Raw genomic sequence first — 27,651 nt, forward strand, 5'->3', positions numbered from 1 at the left:
CCTCTCGGTACATCTTATACGCTTTGTGTGTTGATCATCTTGATTTACTCTTGGTTTGAGATCTTGATCAACCTAGTGTCTCTATGACCATTCTTTGGATAATACCTTGAATACCATCTTGGTCATCATATAAACTCCTTGAACCCAACAGATGGACTTCAAGAAGTGCCTATGGACAAATCCTATAAATATAACTTAAGGCAACCATTAGCCCATAGGAATTGTCATCAATTACCAAAACCACATATGGAGATATATGCTCTAACACCATCTTGCATCAAGCGAGATCCTGATACAATGTTCATGCTTAAAGCTGGTACTAAATAACTATTATTAAGGTTTATAAATAATCCTGAAGGTAGATGTAGAGGTAGCGTGCCGACGGCGATCACATCGACCTTGGAACCATTCCCGACGCGCATCGTCACCTCGTCCTTAGCTAGCCTACGCTTGTTCCGCAGTTCCTGCTTAGAGTTGAGAATGTGAGCAACAACACCCGTATCAAATACCCAAGAGCTACTACGAGCGTTGGTAAGGTACACATCAATAACAAGTATATCACATATACCTTTGACGTTGCCGACCTTCTTGTCCGCTAAGTACTTTGGGCAATTCCGCTTCCAGTGACCAGTTCCCTTGCAGTAGTAGCACTCAGTCTCAGGCTTAGGTCCTTTCTTTGACTTCTTCCCAGCAGCTGGCTTACCGGGCGTGGCAATAGCTTTGTCGTCTTTCTTGATGCTTTTCTTACCCTTTCCCTTCTTGAAACGGGTGGTCTTATTGACCATCAACACTTGATGCTCTTTCTTGATTTCTACCTCCGCAGGTTTCAGCATTGAATACAACTCGGGAATAGTCTTTTCCATCCCTTGCATGTTGTAATTCATCACAAAGCCTTTATAGCTAGGTGGAAGCAAGTGGAGGATTCTGTCAATGACTGCATCATCTGGAAGTTCAACTCCGAGCTGAGTCAAGCGGTTGTGCAACCCAGACATTCTGAGTATGTGCTCACCGACAAAACTATTCTCCTCCATCTTACAACTAAAGAACTTGTCAGAGACTTCATATCTCTCGACCTGGGCATGAGCTTGAAAAACAAGTTTCAGCTCCTCGAACATCTCATATGCTCCGTGTTGCTCAAAACGCTTTTGGAGCCCCGGTTCTAAACTGTAAAGCATGCTGCACTTAACGAGAGAGTAGTCATCACTTCGTGAATGCGAGGCATTCCTAGCGTATTGGTCTACCGCGGGAATGGGAGGATCACCTAGCGATGCATCAAGGACATATGCTTTCTTGGAAGCCACGAGGATGAGCTTTAAGTTACGAGCCCAATCCGCATAGTTGCTCTGTCTTTCAGCTTGGTTTTCTCTAGGAACGCGTTGAAGTTGAATGGTACATTTGTGTTGGCCATTGGATCTACAATATTTGTAAAGACACTTTTAGACTATGTTCATGATAATTAATTTCATCTAATCAAATTACTAATGAACTCCCACTTAGATCGACATCCCTCTAGTCATCCAAGTGATACATGATCCACGTCGACTAGCCCATGTCCGATCATCACGTGAGACGGACTAGTCATCAATGGTGAGCATCTCTATGTTGATCGTATCAACCATAAGACTCATGTTCGAACTTTCGGTCTCCCGTATTCGAGGCCATGTCTGTACATGCTAGGATCGTCGAGTCAAGCTAAGTGTTCTACAGGTGTATCAAACGCTGCAACGTAATTGGGTGACTATAAAGGTGTTCTACAGGTGTCTCCGAAGGTGTCTGCTGGGTTGGCATGGATCAAGGTTGGGATTTGTCACTCCGTGTGACGGAGAGGTATCTCGGGGCCCACTCGGTAATACAGCATCACGATAAGCCTTGCAAGAAATGTGACTAAGGATTTAGCCACGGGACTTTATATTACAGAATGAGTAAAGAGACCTGCTGATAACGAGATTGAACTAGGTATAGAGATACCGACGATCGAATATCGGGCAAGTAATATACTGAAGGACAAAGGGAACGACATACAGGATTAAGTGAATTCTTGACATGGAGGTTCGACCGATAAAGATCTTCGTAGAATATGTAGGAGCCAATATGGGCATCCATGTCCCGCTATTGGTTATTGACCATAGAGTGTCTCAGGTCATGTCTACATAGTTCTCGAACCCTCATGGTCTACACACTTAAGGTTCGGTGACGTTTCGGTATTATTCAGTTATGTGTGTTTGGTAACCGAAAGTTTTTTAGAGTCCCGGATGAGATCACGGACGTCACGAGGAGCTCCAGAATGGTCCAGAGGTAAAGATTGATATATAGGAAAGTTGCATTTGGCTTCCGGAAAGTTTTTGGGCATTACGTGTAAAGTACCGGGAGTGACGAATGGGTTTCGGGGTTTTACCGGGAGGGGCCACCCACCTGGGAGAGAACCTAATAGGCCTAAAAGTGGTGCACCAGCCCAGGCTGGTGCAGCCAGCCCGAGATGGCCTATTTTGGCCAAGATCAAAGAGAAAAAATATCCCAAAGGGAGAGGGGGAATATTCCAAGTGTGAGGAGTCCTACTTGGAGTAGGATTGGAGGTCGAATCCTCCACTTCCTATTTGACCGAACAAAAGGAAGAACCTTTGGCTCCCTCCTCCCCTCTCTCCCTTCTATATATATACTAGAGGAATTAGAGGCAGCCCTAACCCTAATAAGCCACGGCTGTCCTCTTTATCTCTAGATCGTTTTCTCCTCTAGATTAGTTCTGCAACGCTTGGCGAAGCCCTGCTGGATTATTCACCACCACCACCACGACCACACTGCCATACTGGAGAACTCTTCTACCTCTCCTCCCCTCTTGCTGGATCAAGAAGGCGGTGATCGTCATCGAGTCGTACGTGTGCTGAACGCGGAGGTGTCGTACGTTCGGCACTAGATTGGGATGGATCGTGATGGGATGGCAGGACGGATCGTGATGAGATCGCGGGACGGGCTGCGATTTAGATCGCGAAGATGTTCCACTACATCAACCGTGTTATATACGCTTCCGCTTAGCGATCTACAAGGATATGTGGATCCAATCTCTCCTCTCGTAGATGATCATCATCATGGATAGGTCTTGTGTGTGCGTAGGAATTTTTTTGTTTCCCATGCAACGTTCTCCAACAAATACTCCATACATCTTGGATCGTAGTCTTGAATTTCTCGAGTGGCATTTTCTGAAATCAAGTTATCACAAACCCGTAGGAAAGAGTCTATAGTAGACTAAAAAATTGTCAAAATTCCCGCACTTCAATTGTTCTTTGACGCTTTAGTGGACTTCATTCATTGGGTTGGCAAGGCAGCTACTTCATATTTGCTTGCACTAAGGGCATCTCCAACTTGGCCCCTCAAACCGTGTGCATCGATTCAGATGTGCCGGTCCGGACGTCTTTTTTCCCGCAAATCCAAAGCAAACAGAGGGGGCGGGGCTTTGCGGGAGTTCAGACCGCTGCCACACACACGTTCGATAACCTTGGCCCTCCCATAGTCGCCCCCTCTTCTCTTGCGCTTTATATCCAATGCACGCACCACTTCCCGTGCCACATTCATTGTGACCCAGAGAACGCATCATCCAACACTAATGTCGCGGGATGTGACCAAACGGGAGATCGACGCTCCAATGTTGATGCAGCATCGCCACAAACCAACTCCGGCTGCTACGTTGCATTGAAGCGGGCTAACCGCGCATTCTCCTGGCCCTGGCCGCGACTATTTAACCCCATCGCTAGCTCCCTCCACAACATATTCTCCACACCCATTGCCCAACGTAGTAAAAATGTTTGTTCCAAAAAGAGTGAAATATGTTGTTTGAACAACGTGCAACTGAAATAGTGATGCATGAATCTTTTTTTTGAAAGATCCATATAGTACTGGTTTTCATTGATTTAGCAGAAGAGAGATGACAAAATAGAGTTGGTGATCAAGTGATCATCAAAGAAGCTAAGCTAAACCAAGGGCATATAGGAACATTGCCCTGTGACACACAAAAAATCAGCTTGGTGATCTCTCACATTAAATCCCCGAATGGGGATTCAATGCATTTGGCTCCGGTAAGACGCCATTGCTCCATGTTGCTCCTTGCTGCGTCGAGGATGTTGCCGCTGCTTGGTTGCCTGTCCTTGAACGTGCAGTTGTTGTGTTCTAGCCAGATGCGCTATAGAACCAAGGCCATCATCGTTAGTGTCCTTTTCCTGGATTACAGCTTCGTCTTGCCGACGACGGCGGACACGATTTCAGTCGTTGATCTTTGTTGCGCCCAGCCAGCCGGATGAAGTGTTGTGCAACCCCTCCATGTCGGAGCCCTGGACCATACTGCCTTCATGACATTTTTAAGATTCGCTTATTGCAGTTTTAAGATTCGTGCAATGTCATGAAACATTTTAGCCTTCTCAAATTTGGCCGTGAGAAAAGCCATCTCAACTTTGGCCGTGACATTTTTTCAAATATATGGGACATGACTAAACCAACAGCTTGTTTGGTACCTAGGCATTCATTTCATTTGGTGAAAATGAAATGAAAACACATTCCCGCAGAGATTTCATTCGGTGGGATTTGGTTTCCAAGTCCAAATTTCCTGCTTGGCTTTTCTCACGGCCAAAATTTGTTCAAAAGTAATTTGTTTACCCATCGTATGTTTACTTTCATAAGAGATGTCGCTAGGGAAAACTATGACCCCGGGGTCTATTCACTTTTATATTTACAAAACTTATCTTTACCTTGCTGCCATTATTTGTCTTCTATTTTATTTTGCAATTTACAATCATCTATTATTATCTATACACTTCGTTTGCTTGCAAATAACAAGATCAAGGGGATTGACAATCCTATTGTCCGCGTTGGGTGCAAGTTGTTTGCTCTTTTGTGTGCAGCCGCTGAAGACGGTTGTGAATTGATATTCCTATTGGTTCGATAAATCTTGGTTTCTTAACTGAGCGAAATGTATTGGGCTGCAATTACCCGTTCCTCTTTACGGAAAGCTCCAACGCAGATCGCAAGTATCAAAGTTTAATACAACTTTGACATCTGATGGCTTTATTGTTAATGAAGCCTACAAATGTGTATACTATCACCATGGTGGAGGCGAAGAGTTATACTTTGTCTATATGCCGATGACATACTAATATTTGGAACCCACCTCAAAGTTATTGAGGAGGTTAAGACTTTTCTATCTCATAACTTTGAGATGAAAGACCTAGGTGTGGCCGATGTTAACTTGAACATCAACCTGCTCCGAGATAATGAGAGTGGGATTACACTTTTGCAATCCCACTATGTCGAGAAGATTTTGAGTCGTTTTGAATATTCTGACTGCAGACCTTCTGCAGAACCATATGATCCTAGCGTGCGATTCAAAAATTTAAAGGCACAGTTGTTGATCAATTGGGATACTCATTTTTGGCTCCCTCTAATAAAAAGCTGCAGTAAAACGGAAATAGGAGGCGCCTGATTATTAGAGAACCTAACTCATGATTTAGAATTGAATCACCTACTAATTGATACAAAATCACATGACCGGAGATTGATATAAATCTTGGAATAACATGGATAAACCAGTTCCTGAGAAATAAAGTTTGGTTGGTCACAAATAATAGCAATACGAACAATTGCTGATAACTGAAGCTTGCTATTTTTTACCTAGACAATTGCTGTTTGTTTTGCTGGACCATGCGTGTGTGCAAAGATAGAACGAGTTGCGATGAACTGATGACTAACAGATAACATAAAAGAAAGATTGCATTTGGTAAAAAGATTTAACTCAAGCCACTCATGTCACATTCAGATATTTTAAGGGACAGGCTTACAAACAAGATCGACGTTTGATACCACCTAGCAATTAAGCGAGCCTGGGTCAGTGCCAGTTCACTGAGACGACATACAAATATTATAGGGGAACATATGATTCTTCCTGGATCACTAATTAGGTAACAATTAAGCTAGACTGCAGCAGTAGCCGTGTACTGTTGACACAAACATTTGGTACGGAAAAGGCTAGCAGAGAAGATCAAACTATGATTTTCTTGGATCGCTAATTTCCTAAAACTAAACCGGGATTCAGAGTTACTGCAGCTTCAGCTTCAAATGCTTCTTCAGACAAAGATGACGAACAACGGCGAGATTCAGGATCCCGATGATGACGATCCGTTTCATTGTGGTGCTTTGGCTCGATGGCGACAGAGATGAACAGCTTAGGCCACTACACTCCGACGCCCAAGATAGCGAGCCCCATGGTGCTCGGCCTCCAAAGAGCAATCATACTTTTCTTTCATAGATAGTTCAGAGTAAAGAAATTTGCACATGAAAAGGATGGTAAAAACACATACACTGAACTACATGAGCAAGTTCAGTTGCTGTTCAGAGTAAACAAATACCATTATCAAAACCATTAGTTCTCATGAAATCTGCAGTTCTGCACCAGCAGGACATTTTTAACCATCGATTCATCCCTCACTCCAGATTTCTGTTGCTTAGAGTATTTGTACTCTACATATTTGTCATCGGTTACAGCACATATTGTGCACTATAACTCACTGTAAAAGACATGTCAACACTAATAACAATTACACATCCCTGGTTCTCTGAACGTGTGCACAATGACACATGCAATTCAGAGGAGCAGGCCAACACTAGTGGGCGATCCGGCGAGCATGGTGTCAAGAAACAATTGCTGCTTGATGGTCATCGAAGCATTTACATAGATGGCTCATCCAAGCACAGATACATACATCTAGAGAGTTCAATTACACTCGTTGAGCCGCGTTCCACACGGCGACTGGAATTTTGAGTAGATTCTTCTTTGGCATGGCCGGTGGGATGAACTTGATCCTTGGTGCCTTCTTTTCCGGGAACGACAAAGCGCCGACCTTTGCCGCGGCGGGTGCGGGGCAAGGAGCAGCAAACCATCGGTGCTTGAGCGCGGCGGCCGCCGTCAGTCGCTTGTCGGGGTTGCACGTCAGGAGACCTTGCAACACCTGGAATCCTTCGTCAGACAGCTTCTCTTGAGGGAACAGATCCCGCAGCTTGTTCTCCTTGTGCCCCGGCGGTAGCAGTCGTAGCGCCTTGACGGTGTGCGGCAACGAGGTGAACTGCGGCCACGTCCTCTCGTCCGGCGTCCCCAGCAAGCGGAAGATGCTCCAGAGCTGCATGATCTCGTTGTTTGTGTCGTCGTCATCGTCATCGTCATCGTCGCCGAGAAACAGCGTCTTGCCGGTGAGCATCTCGGCCATGACACAGCCGAGCGACCACGTGTCGACGAGCGCGTCGTAGTCTTCCTTCCCCAGGAGCATCTCCGGCGCCAAGTAGAACGCCGTGCCGGCCTGGGTGTAGGGCGGCAGCTCGGACAAGGAGATGGCCAGCCCAAAGTCGCAGATTTTGACGAGTTCCCCGTCTTGGCCGACGAGGATGTTGGCCGGCTTGATGTCTCGGTGGACGACGTGGCGGTCGTGCATCTTCTTGGCACCGGTGAGCAGCTTCCACATGATGGCGCGCACCGCGGACTCCGGCAGCGGCGGGCCGTGGCGCCTGTTCCACAGGAACTTGTGGAGGGTCGGCGCGGCGACGTACTCCATGACGAGGCCGTAGTCGCCGTTGTCCGGGTCGCGTACCAGGCCCTCGAAGCCGACGACGTACGGGTTCCCGGCGCAGGCCTCGAGGAATCCGGCCTCCCGCAGAAGCTCGGCGGGGTCGGGGGGCTCCGCAGACCCGTCCGCCCAGTTGAGATACTTGATGGCGACGGCCTTGCGGGTGGCGCGGTGGCGGGCCAGGAGGACGCAGCCGAAGGCGCCCTCGCCGAGGCATGTCTCCTCGTCGTAGTCCGCGGTGCTCCTGATGTTGTTGGCGCGGCTCCTCTTCCAGCGCGTCGGCGATCCTTCGGTCGTGGTGGCGTGGCCGGCGCCGAGGACGGCAGCAGCGGATCGCTTGCGCGCCGCCATCGCCGTCGCGCTAGCTCGTCGGACGAACAGCTTCGGCTGCTGTAGAGGCGGATGCTCGGCGAGGAGGATGGAAGCGGTGGATCGGCGAGGAGCTGATGAATGGATCGGTCGACGCGATTCGGCATGGAGATATACGCAGGAACGGCCCCGATTAGAGTCGGATTCAAATTCAAATCCGAGATTTCGTTGGCTTGCCGCACGCGTTTTCAAGATGCAGCTTAGCTGTGCACTGATTGGCGGTTGCGTTTTCGCGTGCAAACTCGGATTCAGGATCGGCCCCATAGTTTGTGCCAATTGTGCGGCCCACACGGCCTATAAATTTTGAAGGTCCCAAATATTTTACAAAAACCTAGTATTTTGAAAAAAACTTGTTGCTAGGCTTTGTGGTTGCCAAAATGGAACCGCGCCACGCCTGCGATCCCTGGAGACACTACCAGCGAGGGAGACGAGGGAGGTGGACAGTGAGATACGCCGGCGCACGAACGCTCCCGTCGCACGAACGACTGTTTTCTATATTTCTCCGAGAACACGAACTCTGTCACCTCGCAGTTACAGCGATAGCCGCGCCGGCTTTATATCCGGACCGGCGCTAAGCACACACCAATGCCTTCACAAGCTCGCGCCTCCCATGATCTGCCTGCACCGTGCGTGTCCACGACGTGCTCCCCGTGCACGGTCCACGCCGAGCCTTGCAGATCGCGCGCGATTTGACATGAAAATATACACATGAACTGCCCTTATTAGAGTCGGATTCAAATTCAAATCGGAGGTTGGCTTGCCGCACGCGTTTTCGAGACCCAACTTTTTTTTGCGGGGGAAGACCGACCTTAGCTGTGCACTGTTGAGTGCTGACACAATTTCTTATCGATTTTGGTAAAACACATCTAGATATGACATAAGTCTTACTCCCTTCGTTCCTAAATATAAGTCTTTCCAGAGAATCCAATAGGGAACTACATATCGATGTACGTAGACATATTTTAGAGTGTAGATTCATTCATTTTTACTCCGTATGTAGTCCTTTATTGAAATGTCTAAAAATACTTATATTTAGGAATGGAGGAAATATATCATTGATTTTACATGAAGATTCGTGTGAGATGTTTTTTTTTATTCTTGATTTCTTCATTTAGATGTGCAATAATTATGTCACATCTAAATATGTCCTAACACATTTCTTATTTCGTGGCGATTATGTTTTCCCTTTGTAATCTTCTATTCACAATCTGACACATTTGGGCCGGTGGTTTTTCTCTTGAGTAATGCGCAACTGTGGGCTTAATGATGAAATAGACCAAGTCATCAAATGGTTATCAGCTTTTTGCACTTGCTTATCCCAATGTAAGCAAATTCAGCTCTGTCCCACCATTACAAACAACAAGTGTTCTGCAGTTTAATGATCAACTGTTGTTTCTGACTTCCAGATCATATGCTACCACATATCTCTCTTGGATCAACACTGTGACACCTCCAAAAAATTACTATGTTTTTCTTAATTAATATTCGTCAGGGATAATTTTTTTATTTTGTGGATCCTCTCTTGGTTTCAGAACCATCATTTTCCCTAAATTCTAAAAACCCTTCCCTCCAATATAGAAGCTTTTGAAAAATATTGTGGGACTTGAGTGTTTGCTTAAAAACATTTTATTTTATTTTCTGAATTCGGTGGGAAATATTTTTATAAGAAAGCTTGCCAAATTTAAATTCCTTTAAATGTCATTTTAATTATTTAAAGGACCTCTGTTGCAGTACAACCATTTTAAATATTCATTTAAAGTTTTTACAAAAATTTGGAGATGTCATATGATGCCTAAAGATCACTTTTAAGAAGAAAAAAAACCATCTTGGTCTATTGAAAATTTCGACCAAACCATCCCCTTTTCATTTCTAGACCAGTTTGGTGTTTTGAACTACAACATATTTTCTTTTACTCTAATGATCCTGAAATTTTTCCTACTTGTAGTGCATCCTATCAAACCTTTAAGTCCAAGAGATTAGCCCCAATGGAATATTTTAAGTCCATAAAATAACCCCTTATAGTTTTTGTCCAGAAATGAATTTCACCAGATCTTGCATTATTAAGTTCCTTATTTTTCCCAAACCAGACCTACCATCATCATCGGCACCTAAAGAGACTTCACTCTGGAAAATTTGGTTGCTAACAAAATTTTCTAGGTTGCCATAGTATTTTATCAAAGACCTTGCGTGCATGACAGAATTTTTGCAAAACTCTTAAACTTGCATTGGGGACCTACTTGCCTGGCTAAACCAACATGTCCCCTAGCTTTTCCTTGCTCATTAGCCTAACAATGTCAAGCTTCATTTGCATCAAAGCTCCCTGGCGTATCCTAGCATTTCATCGAGGAGGTAGTGTGCGTGCTTATGCACTTGCTTATCACAATGTAAACATATTCTGATTTCCCATCCATCTCTCTCCCACAACTGCAAACAACAAGTGTTCTGCAGTTTAATGGTCAATTGTTGTTCCTGGTCATATGCTACTGCATATATGTCTTGGATAAACAATGGATCATTTCATATGCCTAGCTCAAAGTTACGGTGCGTGCAACCTCAGACCTATCAATTATGGGCCTGTGATTTTATTGTTTTAGTTTATCAATTTGTTCTCTCGGAAGGCTGACATCCTGGTAGTTGAAAATTACAAGAATTGTCACTTAACTTGCTCACCTGTAACGATATATTGTGCTTTTACAATATGTTGCCAAAGAAGCATGAGGTCCCAATGGTGGAACATTAGGGTCGTCATGTCAATGGTAGGACGATATATTTTTTTTTTCCTTTTTATTTATCAAGGTTACTTTTATCTTTTTTAAACTAAGTTCATGTTCGAAAATTGTTCTTAAATTTCAAAAAATGTTCTTGCTTTTAAAAATGTTACAAATTTTAATAAATTGTCGTTTTTCAAAAATTGTTCATAAATTCAAAAAAAATCTTGATTTTCGAAAAATATTGCGAATGCTTTTGTTCAAATTTTTGATAAATTTTCAGAAACTGTTCTGGCGTTAAAAAATGTTCACTTTTTTGAAAATTGTTTGCAAATTACAAAAGATGTTCACGTTTTTATTTTTCTGGAGTTTCAAAAGATGTCCCCAGTTTCATAAACTGTTCACAAGTTTCAAAAAATGTTCATGTTTTAAAATGTTATTCAGGAGTTTCGAAATATGTTTGCAGCTCCAAATTTTGTTTGAAATTTGGGAAAATGTTCCCATCTCAAGACATCTTCATGATTTTCAAAAAGAAGTTCCTATTTTTTTCAAAATGCATAGTGTTTAAAATAATCAGAATTTTGGGAAGTGTTTGCGTTTCGTAGAACATTCCTTTTTTGAATAAGAAAAAATGTTTCGAAATTCCTTAAATAATTCGGATTTGGGCAGTGTGTTGGTTCTTTTTTTGCTCACGCTATTGTATTCTATTGCTAGCTCAACTGATAGTAGCAGGTCGTGTTTAGCATACGATCTCGTGTTCGAATCTCAGGACATCATTTTTTTAATATGCAGTACACGTTCAATGTCGGTCATGATCTTCATGGACCGGCCCATTCGTTAAGTTGCCGTGCGAAGCGGCAGCTCTTTGTTGCAAAGAGAGGCCTATAGGACTTCCCGGAGTGTAGTGGCAAGTAACGCGGGGGCTCGTGTCGGGAGCAACTAGTTAACAAGCGCTCCCAAACGTGGCCGATAGGAATAAACGCCGTTCGAATCCACCTATGTACTAACCCTAGCGGCGACTAGGGTTTAGGGTTTCCTACTCCGGCGGATCACCACCGCCGTTGAGGTTTTGGATACTTCCCTCGCACGGATCCTTCCCTGCGAGACTCCCTCCCTGGTAATGGCATCCTCGTCGGGTGCCGCCCGCCAGGGGAGTAGCAAGGGGAAAGCGTCGGCTGATCTGGAGGCAGCCATGAGGAATATGAAGCTTAAAGAGGCGGAGCTGGATGCGGTGATGGTGGATGAAGAAGAAATCTCGAGGTTCTCCGAGGAAACACGATGGCTCGCGGTGGCCAAAGTGCATACGACCAAACCCTTCAGCGCTGAGTCTTTCAAAACCACGATGAAATTCGTGTGGCGTCTGGCCTATGATCCAGGGATACGAGAAGCGGATGATAATCTCGTCATTATCCAGATGTTCTGTGTTGGGGATTGGAACAGGGTGATGCACCAAGGACCCTGGATCTTTAGGGGTTTAATAGTGGTGATAGAGGAATATGATGGCAAGGGCAAACCGCATAAGGTTTATCTGAATCGGGTGCAGGTGTGGGCACAAATACATGACACTCCTGAATTGTACCGGAGGGAAGGAATATTAGACCAACTTGCTCGGCGTATTGGACAGGTGAAGAGCGTGGAGATGAACCCTAACAGATTCTTTGAAGGGAATTATGTAAGGGCTCGGGTCAAGATCAAAATAGATGAACCCCTTGTTCGCTTTACTCCGCTAAAGATCAGGGGGGAGGAAGCCCTCTTACTACCGGTGAAGTATGAGAAAGTTGGTTTTTTCTGCGAGGTCTGTGGTGTCATGGGACATGTTCTGGAGGAGTGTGGCGATAGAGTCCACGGTCCCGATGAGATACAATATGGCCAGTGGATGGTAGCTACCAGACGGCCAGCAGCGGCAAATCTATTCTCCCAGCGTAGCTCAAACCCCCCACCTACCCGGGGCCGTCGCGGTAGAGGAAGAGGAACACAGGGGCGGGCTACCTCCAACAGTCGAACAGAGAATGCAGCAAAAAAAACGTTCTTCGCAGGAGGCAGGGATGAGTGAGGATGAGAATGCCGAGGACACGGCTGAGAGCCCAATGAAACCAGTGCAGATGGAGCAGGATGAGGATACATTACACCCGGAATCTTCTGCAAAAAAGAAGCTAGACATGTCTGATGCTACTACAGCCGGGACGAAGGATCAAAAGGATCACCAGTCCACGACCAGTACGGGGGACGCACATGACCTCCAGGAGCATACTCCACCACCTCCGCAGGTGTATGTTGCACCAAGGGATAGAAAGAAGTACAAGGCAGGATCTCCACCACATACAATAACAAAAAAGATGAGCGATCTGGCGGGCTCCGGCGAGGAGCGCCGCCGGGCTCAATGAGTCTTCTCTGCTGGAACTGTCGAGGGGCTGGTAGACCCGAGACAGTTCGTGAGCTTCGCAATCTTGTGAGGCAATATACTCCAATGGTGGCATGCATTGTGGAAACTCAACTCCCAGGAGGAAGAGTAGAAAGCTTGGCAAGTTCATTAAGGTTTGATCTTTCTTTTGCTGTTAGTAGTTCTGGTCGGAGTGGAGGTTTAGGGATCTTTTGGAATGATTCAATAAAGCTTGATATTATTGGTTACTCGAAATATCACATTGATGCACTCATCACCATGTCGGGGATGGAACAATGGAGAATGACGGTGGTCTATGGGGAAGCAAGGGTAGAGCAAAGAAGTATAACCTGGGATCTTCTTCGATCCTTAGCTTCGGCATCGGATCGTCCATGGTTGTGTTGGGGGGACTTCAACGAGGTCTTGCGCTTGGACGAGTACGAAGGATCAAGCCACCGTAGCTTGTCACAGGTCAACAATTTTCGTGATGCCGTTGATGTGTGCGGCTTTTCTGATCTAGGATTCACTGGGCCGAGGTGGACCTTCGAAAGAAGGGTCGCAGGAGGAACCTATACCCGCGTACGCTTAGACAGAGCTCTAGCTATAGCGGAATGGATGTCTATATTTCCGAATGCAAGATTAGTACACAAGGTGGCAGCCACCTCTGATCACAACCCTATCTTGCTTGAAACTGAAAGCACACTGAGCAACTTCGTGAAATGTAACTTTAAGTACGAGATGATGTGGGAATCGCATGATGGCTTCCAGGAGGAGGTGCAACAACATTGGCAGGGCCCTGGAGTGGTCTCAGCAGCAGATTTGAAGGGAAGGATAGACGCGCTGTCAAAAGGGCTCGGGCGCTGGGATACAAATACTTTCGGCAACGTTTGGAAGGAGATCAAACGCCTGAATGGAGATCTAGCAAACCTACGCGCAGATCAAACACGTACCCAACCTTCTAGAGTCGAAATTAAAATCAGAGATAGACTGTCCGAGCTCTACTTCAGAGAAGAGGTGATGTGGCGTCAAAGGTCTCGGGTATCATGGCTAAAAGAGGGCGACAGAAATACAAAGTTCTTTCATCTCCGGGCATGCAAACGTCGACGCAAAAACAGAATCCAGTCTCTGGTACGTGAGGATGGTACTATAGTTGATAATGCTGCTGAGCTAGAGCATATGACCATCGAGTTCTACAAACACCTTTACACATCCGAAGGTACATCAAGTATGGAGGACGTGCTTAACAGGGTTCCACGCAAAGTTACCTCGGAGATGAATAATCTGCTTACATCGGAGTTTACTCAAGAATAGGTGAAGGAAGCTTTATTTCAAATGGCACCCACCAAAGCGCCAGGGCCTGATGGATTCCCAGCCCATTTTTCCAACGCCATTGGGATGTATGTGGCACGGACATCACTTAAGTAATCTTAAAAATTCTGAGGGGAGAAGATGATGTGGCCATCCTGAACGAAACTATTCTGGTGTTGATACCAAAGGTAACAAGCCCCACACTCCTCACCCAATTTCATCCTATCAGTCTTTGTAATGTCCTTTATAAAATAGCATCAAAGGTCCTAGCAAATAGGCTGAAATCCATCCTCCCTGAGATCATTTCCGAAGAACAATCAGCCTTTGTTGGAGGAAGAATCATTACAGACAACATAATATCTGCTTATGAATGTCTGCACTTTATGAAGCGAAGCAAATCAAAGAGGAATGGGTTTTGTGCCTTGAGAAAAGACATGATGAAAGCATATGACCGGTTGGAATGGACATATCTGAGTGCTATGATGATCAAACTGGGTTTTGCACCAGCTTGGGTTGATCTTATCATGCGGATGGTGAGCTCAGTTACTTTCTCGGTCTTATTTAACGGGAAGAAACTGGAACAATTCAGTCCTACGAGAGGAATACGATAGGGAGATCCACTATCACCCTATCTCTTTTTGTTGGCAGCTGAGGGCCTTTCGTGCCTCCTAAAAAACCACAATGAATCATCGCCTATTCACGGAATTAAAGTGGCACCAACGGCTCCGCCGGTAAACCACTTACTATTTGCTGATGATAGCCTGTTGTTTTCCAAATCGAGTTGTCAGGGAGCTACTATGGTATCTTCTTTGTTGGAAACCTATTGTACCGCTTCGGGACAGAGAATTAACCAATCTAAGTCCTCCATTTTCTTCAGTAAAGGGCGGTCAGACGCAGAGAAAGAGAGTATCAAAAACATTCTTAATGTGCACAATGAGAGTCTGAATGACAAATATTTGGGCATGCCCACAGATGTTGGCAGCAGCAAGAATGGGGCATTTAAATATCTGAAAGATAGGGTTTGGGATAAAGTGAAAGGATGGATGGAAAATATATTATCCTCAGGAGGGAAAGAAGTTCTTATCAAGTCCATTGCGCAAGCAGTCTCGGTCTTCTCTATGGCATGCTTTAAATTGCCCCGAGGGTTGTGCCTCCACATCAACTCCCTCATAAGGAAATTCTGGTGGGGTAGTAAGAACGGTGAAAGGAAGACCAGCTGGGTGTCGTGGGAGGTGATGACACGGCCTAAGTATGAAGGTGGTTTGGGCTTTAAAGATATCGAACTTTTTAACCTAGCTTTACTGGCTCGAGAAGCCTGGCGTCTGCTCAAGGCTCCGGAATCCTTAAGTGGCAGGATCCTAAAGGCAAGATACTATCCCTCTACTTGCTTCCTGGATTCTCAGCTCGGGAGTAACCCTTCACAAATATGGCGAGCAATCATCGAGGGGAAGGAGATTCTAAGGTTAGGACTGATCAAACGGATCGGGGACGGCTCAACCACAGAGATATGGAACCACAACTGGCTTCCGAAAGTTGCATCCATGCGCCCTATTGTATGTCTCACGGCCCAACGTCCCACCATGGTTGCCGAGCTCATTGATCACACATCAGCAAGGTGGAACCGGGAGTTGATCACCTCAACTTTTCTACTGATTGATGCGGAAGTAATTCTCAACATCCCTCTTAGCACCCGACACTATGAAGATTACTGGCCATGGTCACAGGAGAAGAAAGGGGTGTTTACTATCAGGTCTTGTTATCGCATGCTCATCTCTACTAAGCTCCGAAGGGAAGCTTGGCTAGCAGGAAATGGCGGCCCGGCGGATGTCACCAGAGAGAGGAAATGCTGGGATGAGCTGTGGCGGATCCAGGTCCCTTCCAAAATCAAAGATTTTCTTATGGAGATTGGCCCAGACTTCTCTGCCCACGGCAGATGTTCATCACCACCGCAATATGGCACCTAACCGGGCTTGCGCGGTGTGCGGGGCAGAGGACTCCTGGGTCCACTCTCTGCTTACATGCACCATGGCGCGCTGTGTCTGGGTACTGCATAATCCAGAGTTAGTAGAGCACATGTTGGCGACTGCGGAACCCGACGCAAAGTCTTGGCTATTCTCCATGCGCTCATCAGTGTCCGAGACTGAGATGACCAAGATCACGGTAACACTCTGGGCAATCTGGTACGCCCGTCGTAAGTTAATTCATGAAGGAGAACACCAAAGCCCATGTGCTACACTAGCCTTTGTCAAACGCTATTTAACAGATTTGGAATTGAACAAGCCATCATCAAGATCAGTCCCTACACCAGTGCACTCCAATACTCGGCCATGGATCAAGCCTCCTGCGGGTTGGACAAAGATCAATGTCGACGGCGCAGTCTGTAAAGCTCCTACCGTAGGAGCGATTAGTGCAGTTTGCAGGGATGAGCAGGGAGCTTATCTGGGCTCATCAGCAGTTGTCTTCCATGGTTTAACGGATCCTCTCATTCTGGAAACCCTTGCATGCCGCGAAGCTCAAGCTTTGGGCCGAGACTTACTTTTGCAGAAGATTGATGTGGCTTCTGATTGCCTGAATGCTATCCAAGATATCAACGATGGATCTGAAGGGGTAACCGGCCCTATCATCAAGGAAATATTGGATGGCAATAGTGACTTTCAACACGTTTTATTTACCCATGAAGGAAGATTATCCAACATGGAAGCTCACCACTTAGCTAGATATGCTTTGCATTTAGGGGAGGGTCGCCATGTGTGACTACTAGAACCCTTTGATACTACTATTATTCCTGTAATTCGTATTAGTGTTCAATAAAGCAGTCTTTCACCCTTCAAAAAAAAGTTAACAAGCGCTCCCTCACGAGCCTTCCAGCGATCGCTCCCGCACGCCGCCATTTGGCGCGTTTTCAGCCGCCGCCACGTGTCACGCTCTGAGCTTTCCTTTGGATTTTGTTTTTTTCCACGCATTTTCGTCTTTTTTGAGTGGTTTTTTCCAGATTTTTTTGGTGTTATGGTTTTCACCTGTCTTTTGTAACTTTTGGACAAAAAATTCATTTTTTTTTGCAAAAAAACGCGTTTTTTACGTGAAAAAACTTGTTTTCTGTTTTTTTGCGAGAGGCACGGTTTTGCTTCAGCAAGAGGCACGGTTTTACCTTCGCGAGCCGTGCCTCTTGGAATGGAAAAACGCGTTTTCATTTTTTTGCGAGAGACATGGTTTTTGCTTTCAAGAAAGGCACGGTTTTGCCTTCACGAGAGGCACGCCTCTGCCTTTCGGAAAGGAAAAAAACGCGTTTTCTGTTTTTTTACGAGAGGCACGGTTTTCCTTTCGCGAAAGGCACGGTTTCTCCCGAAAGGGAATAAAACGCGTTTTCTGTCTTTTTTTTGTGAGAGGCGCGGTTTTGCTTCCGTGAAAGGCACGGTTTTGCCTTTGTGAGAGGCACGTCCGTGCCTCTTCCGAAAAGGGGGGGAAACACGTTTTCTGCTCTCTCTCTTTTTTCCGCGAGAGGCACGGTTTTGCTTCCACGAGATGCACGACCCGTGCCTCTCCCGAAAAGGGGGGGAACGCGTTTTCTGCTCTCTTTTTTTCACGAGAGGCACGGTTTTGCTTCCGCGAGAGGCACGTTTTTGCCTTCGCGAGATGCACGACCCATGCCTCTCGAAAAGAGAAAAAAAACCACGTTTTCTTTTTTTTCTATCGTGTGAGGCACGGTTTTTTCGTCCGGTTTTTTTTCTTCCGGTTTTTTCATGAAAAAAAAATCGTCAAAACCTATAAACATGGGATCTAGTTTTAAAGATCTCGACGCGAAAAAGCCAACGGTAAAAACGGTTCGAGATTTGAACGCACGGTTTAGGAAATAAAATGTTTTAAAAATATGGATCTACGAAAAAAGGAAAGATTTCCAGGTTGCGACAAGTGGCACACATGCAGTTCGTCACTTGTCACAACCTGTGAAGGTGGGAGTAATGGTTGGAAGGTGTATTTTCCTAACTAGCAAAATGGCCCGTGCGTTGCCACGAAAAAAAAACATAATCTTCAATGATGGTGACCACATTATGTTCACATATCATCGCTTGATTTTGAAATTTTATGCACAAGTGCAAAAAAATGTTACTTCTTTTAAATTTATTCACAAGTTGAAGCAATCTTTACATTTTCAAAAAATATATATCATGATTGTCAAAAATCTTGTTAACTCAAAGATTTATTCTGAATTTCAATAAGAAAAATTAGAAAACATACAATAATAACTCGATCCATCCAACAGTTAATTCTTCAAAATTCACACAGTTATATTGTCACAAAGATTTAGAAGCATTAATGTTTAACTACATACATTAGATCTTTCGTGAACAATTTTACAAATATGGGAACAATTTTAAAATCGAGAACATCTTTTACAATTTACAAACATTTACTAAAAATCGTGAATATTTTTTATATTTTGAACGGGTTTAAATATTTTCTTTTGAATTGGCGACCAATTCAAGAAAAGGCAAACATGATTTTTTATGTTGGAGGATTCTATTTTAAATTCACAAACATTTTTTGAAACGCATGAAGTTTTTCTAAATAAACAAACATTTTTATAAATCAGTAATATATTTATTAAATTCATGGACATTGTTATAAATCAGCAATATATTTATTAAATTCATGGACATTATGTTTTTGTCAACATTTTATTTCAAAATTCCTATTTTTTAATATGCAAAAGTTTATGTAATTCTAAATTATTTAAATTAGAAATAAACAAAAATGGAATGGAAAATTTTAAATAAAAAAAAGAAACTATCAAAACAGGCATTAGCTATTTTTAAAATTTTAGGACATTTCTTAAATGCATTATCATATTTTCAATTAGAAAGCATTTTGTTAAATTCCTTTAATAATTTTGAATACATGGAATTGTATTTGAAATCATGGACTTTTCTTATTGTACAAATATTTTTGTAAAATTGCAACATTTTATTGTATATGCGATCATTTTATACAAAACTCCAGGCAGTTTTTGAAGTCACAAACATTTTATGTTTTAAACATGTTGATTTATAATTTTCAGTTTATTAAAAATTTAAAGATTATTTGAAGTTTTAAATTATTTAAAATAAAAAAATAAAACGAAACTAAAAATAAATAAATAAACGGAACTAAAAGCAGGCACCTGTGCATGGCCCGACCCTTACGGTGTGCTGGATATTCTCCCAGCGTGCAGAGCGTAATATAGGAGGTTTTTACATGGGCCGGCCCAGTACAAGATTTTTTGCTTTGTGAAACATTTTCTATTACTTACCGGTGGCATGATGGGTAATTTATGCATACTTAAGGGGTAATTTCCATGACCGACAACCAGAAACGCTAATTGCTTTATTATTAGGGAGAGATTAGTGATTTCGGCTCGTGTCGCTGCGGTCTTGAGTAGTTTTTGTCCGTAATTCAAGTGTTAATGGCTCATACTTTGTGTTTCCCGAAAAGGAGGGGAAACGCGTTTTCTGCTCTTTTTTTTCACGAGAGGCAGGTTTTGCTTCCGCGAGAGGCACGTTTTTGCCTTCACGAGATGCACGACCCATGCCTCTCGAAAAGAGAAAAATACCACGTTTTCTATTTTTTTCTATCGCGTGAGGCACGGTTTTTTCATCCGGTTTTCTTTTTCCGGTTTTTTCATGAAAAAACATTTGTCAAAACCTATCAACATGGGATCTAGTTTTAAAGATCTCGACGCGAAAAAGCCAACAGTAAAAACGGTTCAAGATTTGAACGCACGGTTTAGAAAATAAAACGTTTTAAAAATATGAATCTACGAAAAAAAAATTCCAGGTTGCGACAAGTGACACATATGCAGTGTGTCACTTGTCACAACCTGTGAAGGTGGGAGTAATGGTTGGAAGGTTTATTGTCTTAATTAGTGATTTCGGCTCGTGTCGCTGCGGTCTTGAGTAGTTTTTGTCCGTAATTCAAGTGCTAATGGCTCATACTTTGTGGGCCAACATTGGGCCCAAACACAGAAGCTCTAAGAGGCTCCGGCCCGGCAAAACCCAGACCACTAACCCTGGACCTAAGACAAAGATCCCAGTGGTTAAAAGAAGACAAGATTGCGGGATTTGCATCGCCGACACAAGGTTCCAAAAACCCAAGGACATATTTGCTTCCAAGCAGACCAAAAAGGTAGGCCGAGACAAGCCGCAAGAGACGAGAAGGACGCTACGACAGCCGCCAACGAGGAGGGATGAGGCCAGGGTCGACCAGAGCTGTCCGCCCGATTTTCTCACGCCTATCCACTGGAGGAGCGGCCCCTGTGTCTGTGTGGCAGACGGGCTCAATCCTCGAGTGTTGCACCTGCTTCACTCGCTCGGTGCTCTGGCTGGCCGCCCCGATCTTCCCACGACGTGGACGTCGGGTGAGATAATTAAAGATGAGCGGAGCGTAGAGAGAAGGAGGGGGGAGAGAGGGCAGCGAGCGAGCGAGCTTGCGTGGGTGTTCCAGGATGCAGACCGATACTCAGTTCTCTTCGGCCGCGATGAAGAGGACCAGCGACTGGTACGTTCCTTCGATCCGCCGCTGCCTGTTTGTAAACCAGCTTAACCTTTTCTTCGGCGCCATCACGCTGTGTCTTGTGTGTTTGCGTGTTGAAAACGAGATTTAACCCTCTGTAATTGCTCAGTCCAGACAGGACTCTCGTTCATATTGTTGGATGAGCTTCCTTTGTCTTCTCCCCAGTAACACAATAACAAGCAAGCAAGCAACAGCGTGCAGTGACAAGCATTTTTTTTTTTTAATTGAATTGATCGGTGCAGGATCCGTTCACAAGAATTCCCAAGCGATATTACCATCCAGGTTGGGGAGAGCAGCTTCAACTTGCACAAGGTAACCAGCCAATCCCACCTTTGATTCTTCTTACCGCGCGCTTAGAAATCACATGGATTCAGCAAGAATCATGAGTTGTGACGACAAGTATGCATGCCATGTTCCTGCAGCTCCCGCTGGCATCTAAATGCGGCTACATAAGGAAGCTGGTGTCGGGGGCCAACGGGTCCAGGGTCACCCACCTCGAGATCACGGGCATGCCCGGCGACGCCAAGGCCTTCGACCTCGTCATCAAGTTCTGCTACGGCGTCAACTTCGAGATCACCGCCGACAACGTCGCCATGCTGCGCTGCGCCGCCGAGCACCTGGAGATGACCGAGGAGTGCAAGCCCGGGAACCTCGTCGGCAGGACCGAGGCCTACCTGGAGGAGGTGGCGCTGGCGAGCCTCGAGGGCGCGGTCGCCGCGCTCCGCAGGGCCGAGGAGCTCCTCCCGGCGTCCGACAAGGTGCGGCTCATTACCAGGTGCATCGACGCCATAGCGACCATGACCTGCGGCGACGGCAGCCATGAGGGGCTGGACGGCGTGGGCGTGCCGCCCAAGGCCGTGGAGGACTGGTGGGCCGACGAGCTCACGGCGCTGAGGATCGACACCTTCCAGAGGGTCATGATCGCCATGAAGGCGAGGGGGTTCAAGGGCATCGCCATGGGGACGATGATCATGCTCTACGCTCAGAAGTCCCTTCGAAGACTGGTAATCGTGCCGATCACATCACTTTAGAGCACAACTCTTGCTAGCTAGCGTCTGACGCATACTGTCGACTTGTAACTTGTTGCAGGACATGAACGGGAGGGACCGGAAGAAGATGGAGCCGAGGCAGGAGCACGAGAAGCGGGTGGTTCTCGAGACGATCGTGAGCCTCCTGCCGAGGGAGAAGAACACCATGTCGGTGAGCTTCCTGTCGATGCTGCTCCGGGCGGCGATCTACCTCGACACGTCCCTGGCGTGCCGGCTCGACCTGGAGACGCGGATGGCCGCGCAGCTCGGCCAGGCCGTGCTCGACGACCTGCTCATCCCGTCCTCCTCGCCCGAGGGCGCCGGCACGGCCTACGACGTCGACGCGGTGCAGAGGATCCTCGCCGGGTACCTCGAGAACGAGGGCGAGGCGACGCGCCTGGACTACAACACGGACGACGACTTCGCCTCGGCGGCGTCGCCGCCCAACGACGTCGGGCCGGTCGGCAAGCTCATGGAGAGCTACCTCGCCGAGGTCTCCTCGGACGTGAACCTGCCCGTTGACAAGTTCACCGGCCTCGCCGAGCTCATCCCGGAGCGCGCCCGGTTCAACGAGGACGGCATGTACCGCGCCATCGACATCTACTTGAAGGTCCGTTCGTTATACTCGATCTTCGTCCGTTTACTTGTTGTTTAAGCGCTCAATTGTTGATCGACGGTTTGGGTAGGCGCATCCGTCGCTGGGCGAGGGCGAGAGGAAGAAGGTGTGCGGCGTGATGGACTGCCAGAAGCTGTCGCGGGAGGCGTGCGCGCACGCGGCGCAGAACGACCGGCTGCCGGTGCAGACGGTGGTGCAGGTGCTGTACCACGAGCAGCGGCGCCTCCGCGTGCCGCCGCCCTCGCAGGCGCCGAGCGGCGCGCCGTCGTACGCCGGAGGGGAGTCGCCGGCCCTGTCGTATAAGCCGACGCCGAGCTTCAACGGGCGGGAACGGAGCGCGCCGTCCAGCGAGGTGTCGCGGCTGCAGCGGGAGAACGACGAGCTGAGGATGGAGCTGATGCAGATGAAAATGCGGCTGAGGGACCCGTCGGGCGCGGCTCCAGCTGCGGCACCGCCGCTAGCGGCCGGTGCAACCCGGAGCTCCCCGGCGTCCGGGAAGCCGCCTCTGCCGAAGAAGCAGGGCGGGGCCAGCGGCGGCGGCGGTGGCGGCGGGTTCATGAAGAAGCTCGGGCGGCTCAACCCGTTCGTGCGCGACCCTCTGGCCGGCGGCAAGGTCCGCACGAAGCCGCCCAAGGATCGCAGGCACTCCATTTCTTGACACCGAATACTGTAATCTAATCGTCACTTGAAGATAAGTAAGCATCTTAGCATGGACGTAGCACTGTACAGCTTGTAATCCGTGTAACAGTTTTCTTACGGACACGCATGTTCGTCTCAAGTTCCTACGATGAAGAACCTCAAACCCCAGTAATGCTATAACTACGGACATGTTACACGATGTTTAATCAAGTTCCTACGATGAAGAACCTCAAACCCCAGTAATGCTACAACTATGGACATGTTCAGGACGGGCCCGCTTCATCCTAGACCAATCAACATAGTCCATCTCTGCTTAGTCTGTAAACATCGTGTAACATGTCCGAAATTGTAGCATTACTGCCTCAAACCACTGTAAAAAAAAATTGGAACTCCAAGAGTTCAGTGGTGTACAGTTCTGCAAGTTATGTCCAACTGCAACGTGGGCTGATCGGATCACTACGCCATGGAAGATGGAAGCAACCGAAGCATCTTTGGTGTTGATCGCGACACTATCTCCTGTCTCTCCCGGGGAGAATGCGATAACGTTGTTCTGGCTAGCAATGCACCTCCAGCTCAGGACAAGGGACAACCAACACCGAGACGTGACCTGGAATTTGGCCTTGATACGGCCAAGATACATCCATCACAAAAAACCAATAGGCGAAAAGGAAAGGAGATCAGGAGTGCGTCTCCATTCTCCTATCCTAAGAAAAGATGGCAACAATTTTCAAAAAAAAAAAAAAGATGGCAACATTGCGCCCGCTCCTACTCATCATGAATCAGTCGGCACCGCCAGCACTCTGTATGCACAATGGGATACACATGATTCAGGGCAAAACTCAACCAGTTTGGTTCAGGACATCAAAGCGTTATACAGGGCACGCGCTTGCCTGGGGTCAAAAGAATCCTAGTAGAGTTCCATAGCAACACAATGTTCAAGACAAGCCATTGATTACCTATTCCACTTTTTTACATAGGTGTAGTGCTAGATACGTGTGTGTCTCCACAGGCGCACATCAGCTTCCGATCACAATGCGATTAGCTGTGCCAACTCTATCCAGATGCCGCTAAACCATAACTGGGCGCACAAAACAGTTCCAAGTCAAGCTATATCTTCCTCGTTGTTTTTCATCGGGAAGCCATCGACCAGAAGTTCAGCAGGAAGGACGGTGTCAGAGCGAACCAGCTCATGAACGCCATCGCCGTCGCGGTCTCAAAGCTTCCGCAGTGGTTCTCGGCACAGATGTTCAGATCGTTGTCGATTAAGACGGTGATGCCCGCTGATGAGCATGCTGCGCCGAAGATCAGTGCTGCCGTGATCTACCAAGAAACAACGACGATCACTATATTAGACCTCACACAGTCAAAAGAATGCATTTATAATTTGCAGGATGAAACTAACATGCAGGAGCTTGCCATAACAATGCAGTCTCATTCAACTGTGGTAATCTGAGCACGTACTTTATCTCACTGCAAGATTTCTTACTCTATAAACCACACAGCTAATATTCTTAAAAGAACGATGGAAAAGCACTAAGTTACTAGATACATGGACAAGCTCACACGGGTAGCACATTTATATACTCCCTCCGTTCCTAAATATAAGTCTTTCTAGACGTTTCACTAATAGACTACATACGGATGTATATAGACATATTTAAAAGTATAGATCCATTCATTTTGCTTCGTATGTAGACATTTAGTGAAATCTCTTAAAAGACTTATATTTAGGAACGGAGGGAGTATATCTCAGCACAAATTGTTTAGACAAAAAAAAAAGATATAATAGTAAATTGACCAAGTGAATCGACCAAGCATCATAGACATGAGCAGATATTTATATTGACTTACCCCATCACCAATCGCGAACAGGCAAACAGCGCGGCGGTTCCGTAGACAACGCTTAACAAGCAATGCATAGATATCGACAATGGCAAGCGAAAAGCTCCACAGGCATTGCAATATGGTTGCTGCAACAAGATAGCTGGCCAAAACAGCATTTCGTCAGTTTGCCAGAAACTAGAAATACAGAATAGCACTGCCAGAGTAACTTGAGTGCAGCAGAAACAAGCAAATAAACTAGACACAGCAGAGCTTCCTTTTATAACTCCAAAGCATGAACACGCTCTGTGTTGTTTGCTGTATACTGGGTAAACAAACAAGTACCCACCCATGTCTATCCAGTCATCACTAATGCAAATGTTGAATTTCTGTTACGCACAGGCATGCCCATATAATAAGCAGTAACAAAACCAGATAAACCTATGTATATTCAAGAAGGCTTGGCTAAATGAATTTGGAAAATATTAAAGATCTAGCATGATAGTTTTAGATGTAGAAGTCTAAATTTCTCTTAAAATATTACACGAAAGTACATAGTATGATCAAATTTCCACATTGTAGTATGATCCGAGGGGTAATTTTTTTATCTAAGATCATTCAGAATAACTACATAATTAACTTGAAAGGTTGGGACTAAATCATTCTATACAAACCCAACATAGTTGTACCAGGAATTGTTTAGTAAGGTAAAACAGTGCTACAAGAGTAGTTTGTATCAGGAAGACCTTGGTTTCTGTAATCAGAGGGGGGTGGACGCTGTTTTCTTAAATTAAAAAACAGTGCCACAAGCACGCACACACACACCCCTTTTGTTATATCAAAAAGTGAATTTGAAGTACGTATGTTAGCAAAAGGAAAAATGCCTGCTGGTTCCCCAGTCTTTGCCAAAAGGAAATTTTGCGCTACAACTCAATTAAAAGAACTCAATAATATGTATAAGACATAAGGGACCTCTGTTTTAGTCTGGTAGATAATGTAACAATCGACTATTCTGCCCATGGCAGTTTCATAAATAGTGAACAGAAATGCAGTTTAGTACGTTGAGGATAAGTAGAAAGGGACATGTGGATGTGATATTTCTCTTCCTATTGTAGTTCACTAGTTTGTGACATGGGATTGTACCCTTGAGATATTCAGTAGATATTGAACCACAAAGCAAAACGGTCAAAAACAACAAAAACCCTGTTTCCTATCGTAGTTCACTAGTTTGTGACATGTTCATATGCATATGGTGGCATTATATTCCTATATGATATGACATGAAATTGCATGTTTTTAGGAAGTAGTAAATAGATTAATCAATTATTTTATTTGCTTCTAGAATCCTTTGTTTCATATAATTAATCTCACTAACAATTTCAGAATTCGAGTGGTGCACGCACTCCCCTGTTTTTGCCACTTTGACTCAGCATACTGTCATCTCACCTTGAAATTGTGCATGTTCAGTGGAATAGCACATATATGCAGCTGCTGAGATAACAATAGTACCCGCTAAACCACAATACAGAACTGTCAAAATAAATAAATAAAATACCATGTTTCAGGATAACAATAATCCTCACATGATTATCTTTGTTTGCCCCCTCCATAAATATACTATGATGATACATAGGCACATTTTTATTTTGTTTTGTGCACAAGGTAGTAGTACTCATCCAAATTCACACTCCTACCATTCATTCTGAGCTGAGGCAGGAGTGGCCATAGACACAGGTTTCCACAAGTTGCATAACAAACATCATTCCAAGCTTTGGGAACCTATCACCGACATGAGCTAAGCTCCAACAGATGGAGTGCCAGAGTACATAGCAGATCATATTTCCGTTCTTGAACACCGAATTCCCCACGGCCCCAAGCTCTAAAAGTGCACACACACTTCACCCAGCAGTACATGTGAGATCATATTTCCCTGCTTGAGCAGCGATTGGAACTAAACGTAAAGCGATGGATGCTAAGGTCCTACACGTCCAGTTGGGGCAAATACTAGTACTAGTGATGAGAAATTACTAGGATGGGGGGTGGGGAGGAAGGTTACCAGAAGGCGCTGACGGAGGGGAAGTCGTTGGTGGAGGCCATGACGGCGAGCGCGACGGCTGCGAAGGCGAACTGCGCGAGGCGGAGCGCGAGGCCGCCGGCCGTGCCGGGCATCCCGGGCAGGTCCTTCATGAGCACCCCCGTGGGCTGCTCCACCGGATCCGTCGGCGGCGGCGCCTCCACCGGGTGCACCGCCGGCCTGCTCGCGAACATCTCGACCCCCGCCCCCCGACGGAACAGGCTCAGCCTCCTCCCGCCTCGGGACCGGTGGGGGCTGGGCGAAGAAGGGTTTGGACTGGATTGGGCGGAGTCGACGAGGATGAGAGCGGGGAGGAGGGGCGAGCGGTGCGGGCCACACGCGCCGGGGTCGATCGGGGAGGGGCTGGTTGCCGTTGGTTCGCCTTGCTTTTGGCCGGGGGGAAAGGCGACGGCAGTTTCTGGGGAGCTGCAGCCGCGACGGCACGCCGTGGGGTCCTTCACTCTCTCTCCTCTGTCCCTCTCTCCCTCTCCTCAGCGGCGTGGTGGACGGAAATGGGCCGGGGCGGGCGGGGCCGGGCAGGGCTGACTTTGCTTCCTTGTCCGTGCC

The 27,651-nt window shown here is 46.1% G+C and overlaps 3 protein-coding genes across 3 annotated transcripts; 1 reads left to right on the forward strand and 2 right to left on the reverse strand.

The window, feature by feature from the left end:
- Nucleotides 1-6,755: 6,755 nt before the first annotated feature.
- Nucleotides 6,756-7,946, reverse strand: LOC123446859 (putative cyclin-dependent kinase F-2). Its single transcript, XM_045123399.1, has one exon. It carries the CDS (start codon nt 7,944-7,946, stop codon nt 6,756-6,758), a length of 1,191 nt encoding a protein of 396 aa, XP_044979334.1.
- Nucleotides 7,947-20,537: 12,591 nt separating this feature from the next.
- Nucleotides 20,538-23,352, forward strand: LOC123449377 (BTB/POZ domain-containing protein SR1IP1). The gene is made up of 5 exons (XM_045126580.1): nt 20,538-20,891; nt 21,149-21,218; nt 21,329-21,910; nt 21,996-22,544; nt 22,621-23,352. The coding sequence occupies exons 1-5, from the start codon at nt 20,839-20,841 to the stop codon at nt 23,206-23,208; spliced, it is 1,842 nt and encodes a 613-aa protein (XP_044982515.1). The 5' UTR covers nt 20,538-20,838; the 3' UTR covers nt 23,209-23,352.
- A 663-nt stretch (nt 23,353-24,015) lies between these two features.
- Nucleotides 24,016-27,552, reverse strand: LOC123449379 (CASP-like protein 5A1). Its single transcript, XM_045126581.1, has 3 exons — nt 27,067-27,552; nt 25,041-25,173; nt 24,016-24,509 (listed from the first exon to the last, which is right to left on the reverse strand). Exons 1-3 carry the CDS (start codon nt 27,276-27,278, stop codon nt 24,318-24,320), a joined length of 537 nt encoding a protein of 178 aa, XP_044982516.1. The 5' UTR covers nt 27,279-27,552; the 3' UTR covers nt 24,016-24,317.
- Between the last annotated feature and the right edge of the window lie 99 nt (nt 27,553-27,651).

Source organism: Hordeum vulgare, chromosome 4H (genome assembly GCF_904849725.1).
Source record: "Hordeum vulgare subsp. vulgare chromosome 4H, MorexV3_pseudomolecules_assembly, whole genome shotgun sequence".
NCBI lineage: Eukaryota > Viridiplantae > Streptophyta > Magnoliopsida > Poales > Poaceae > Hordeum > Hordeum vulgare.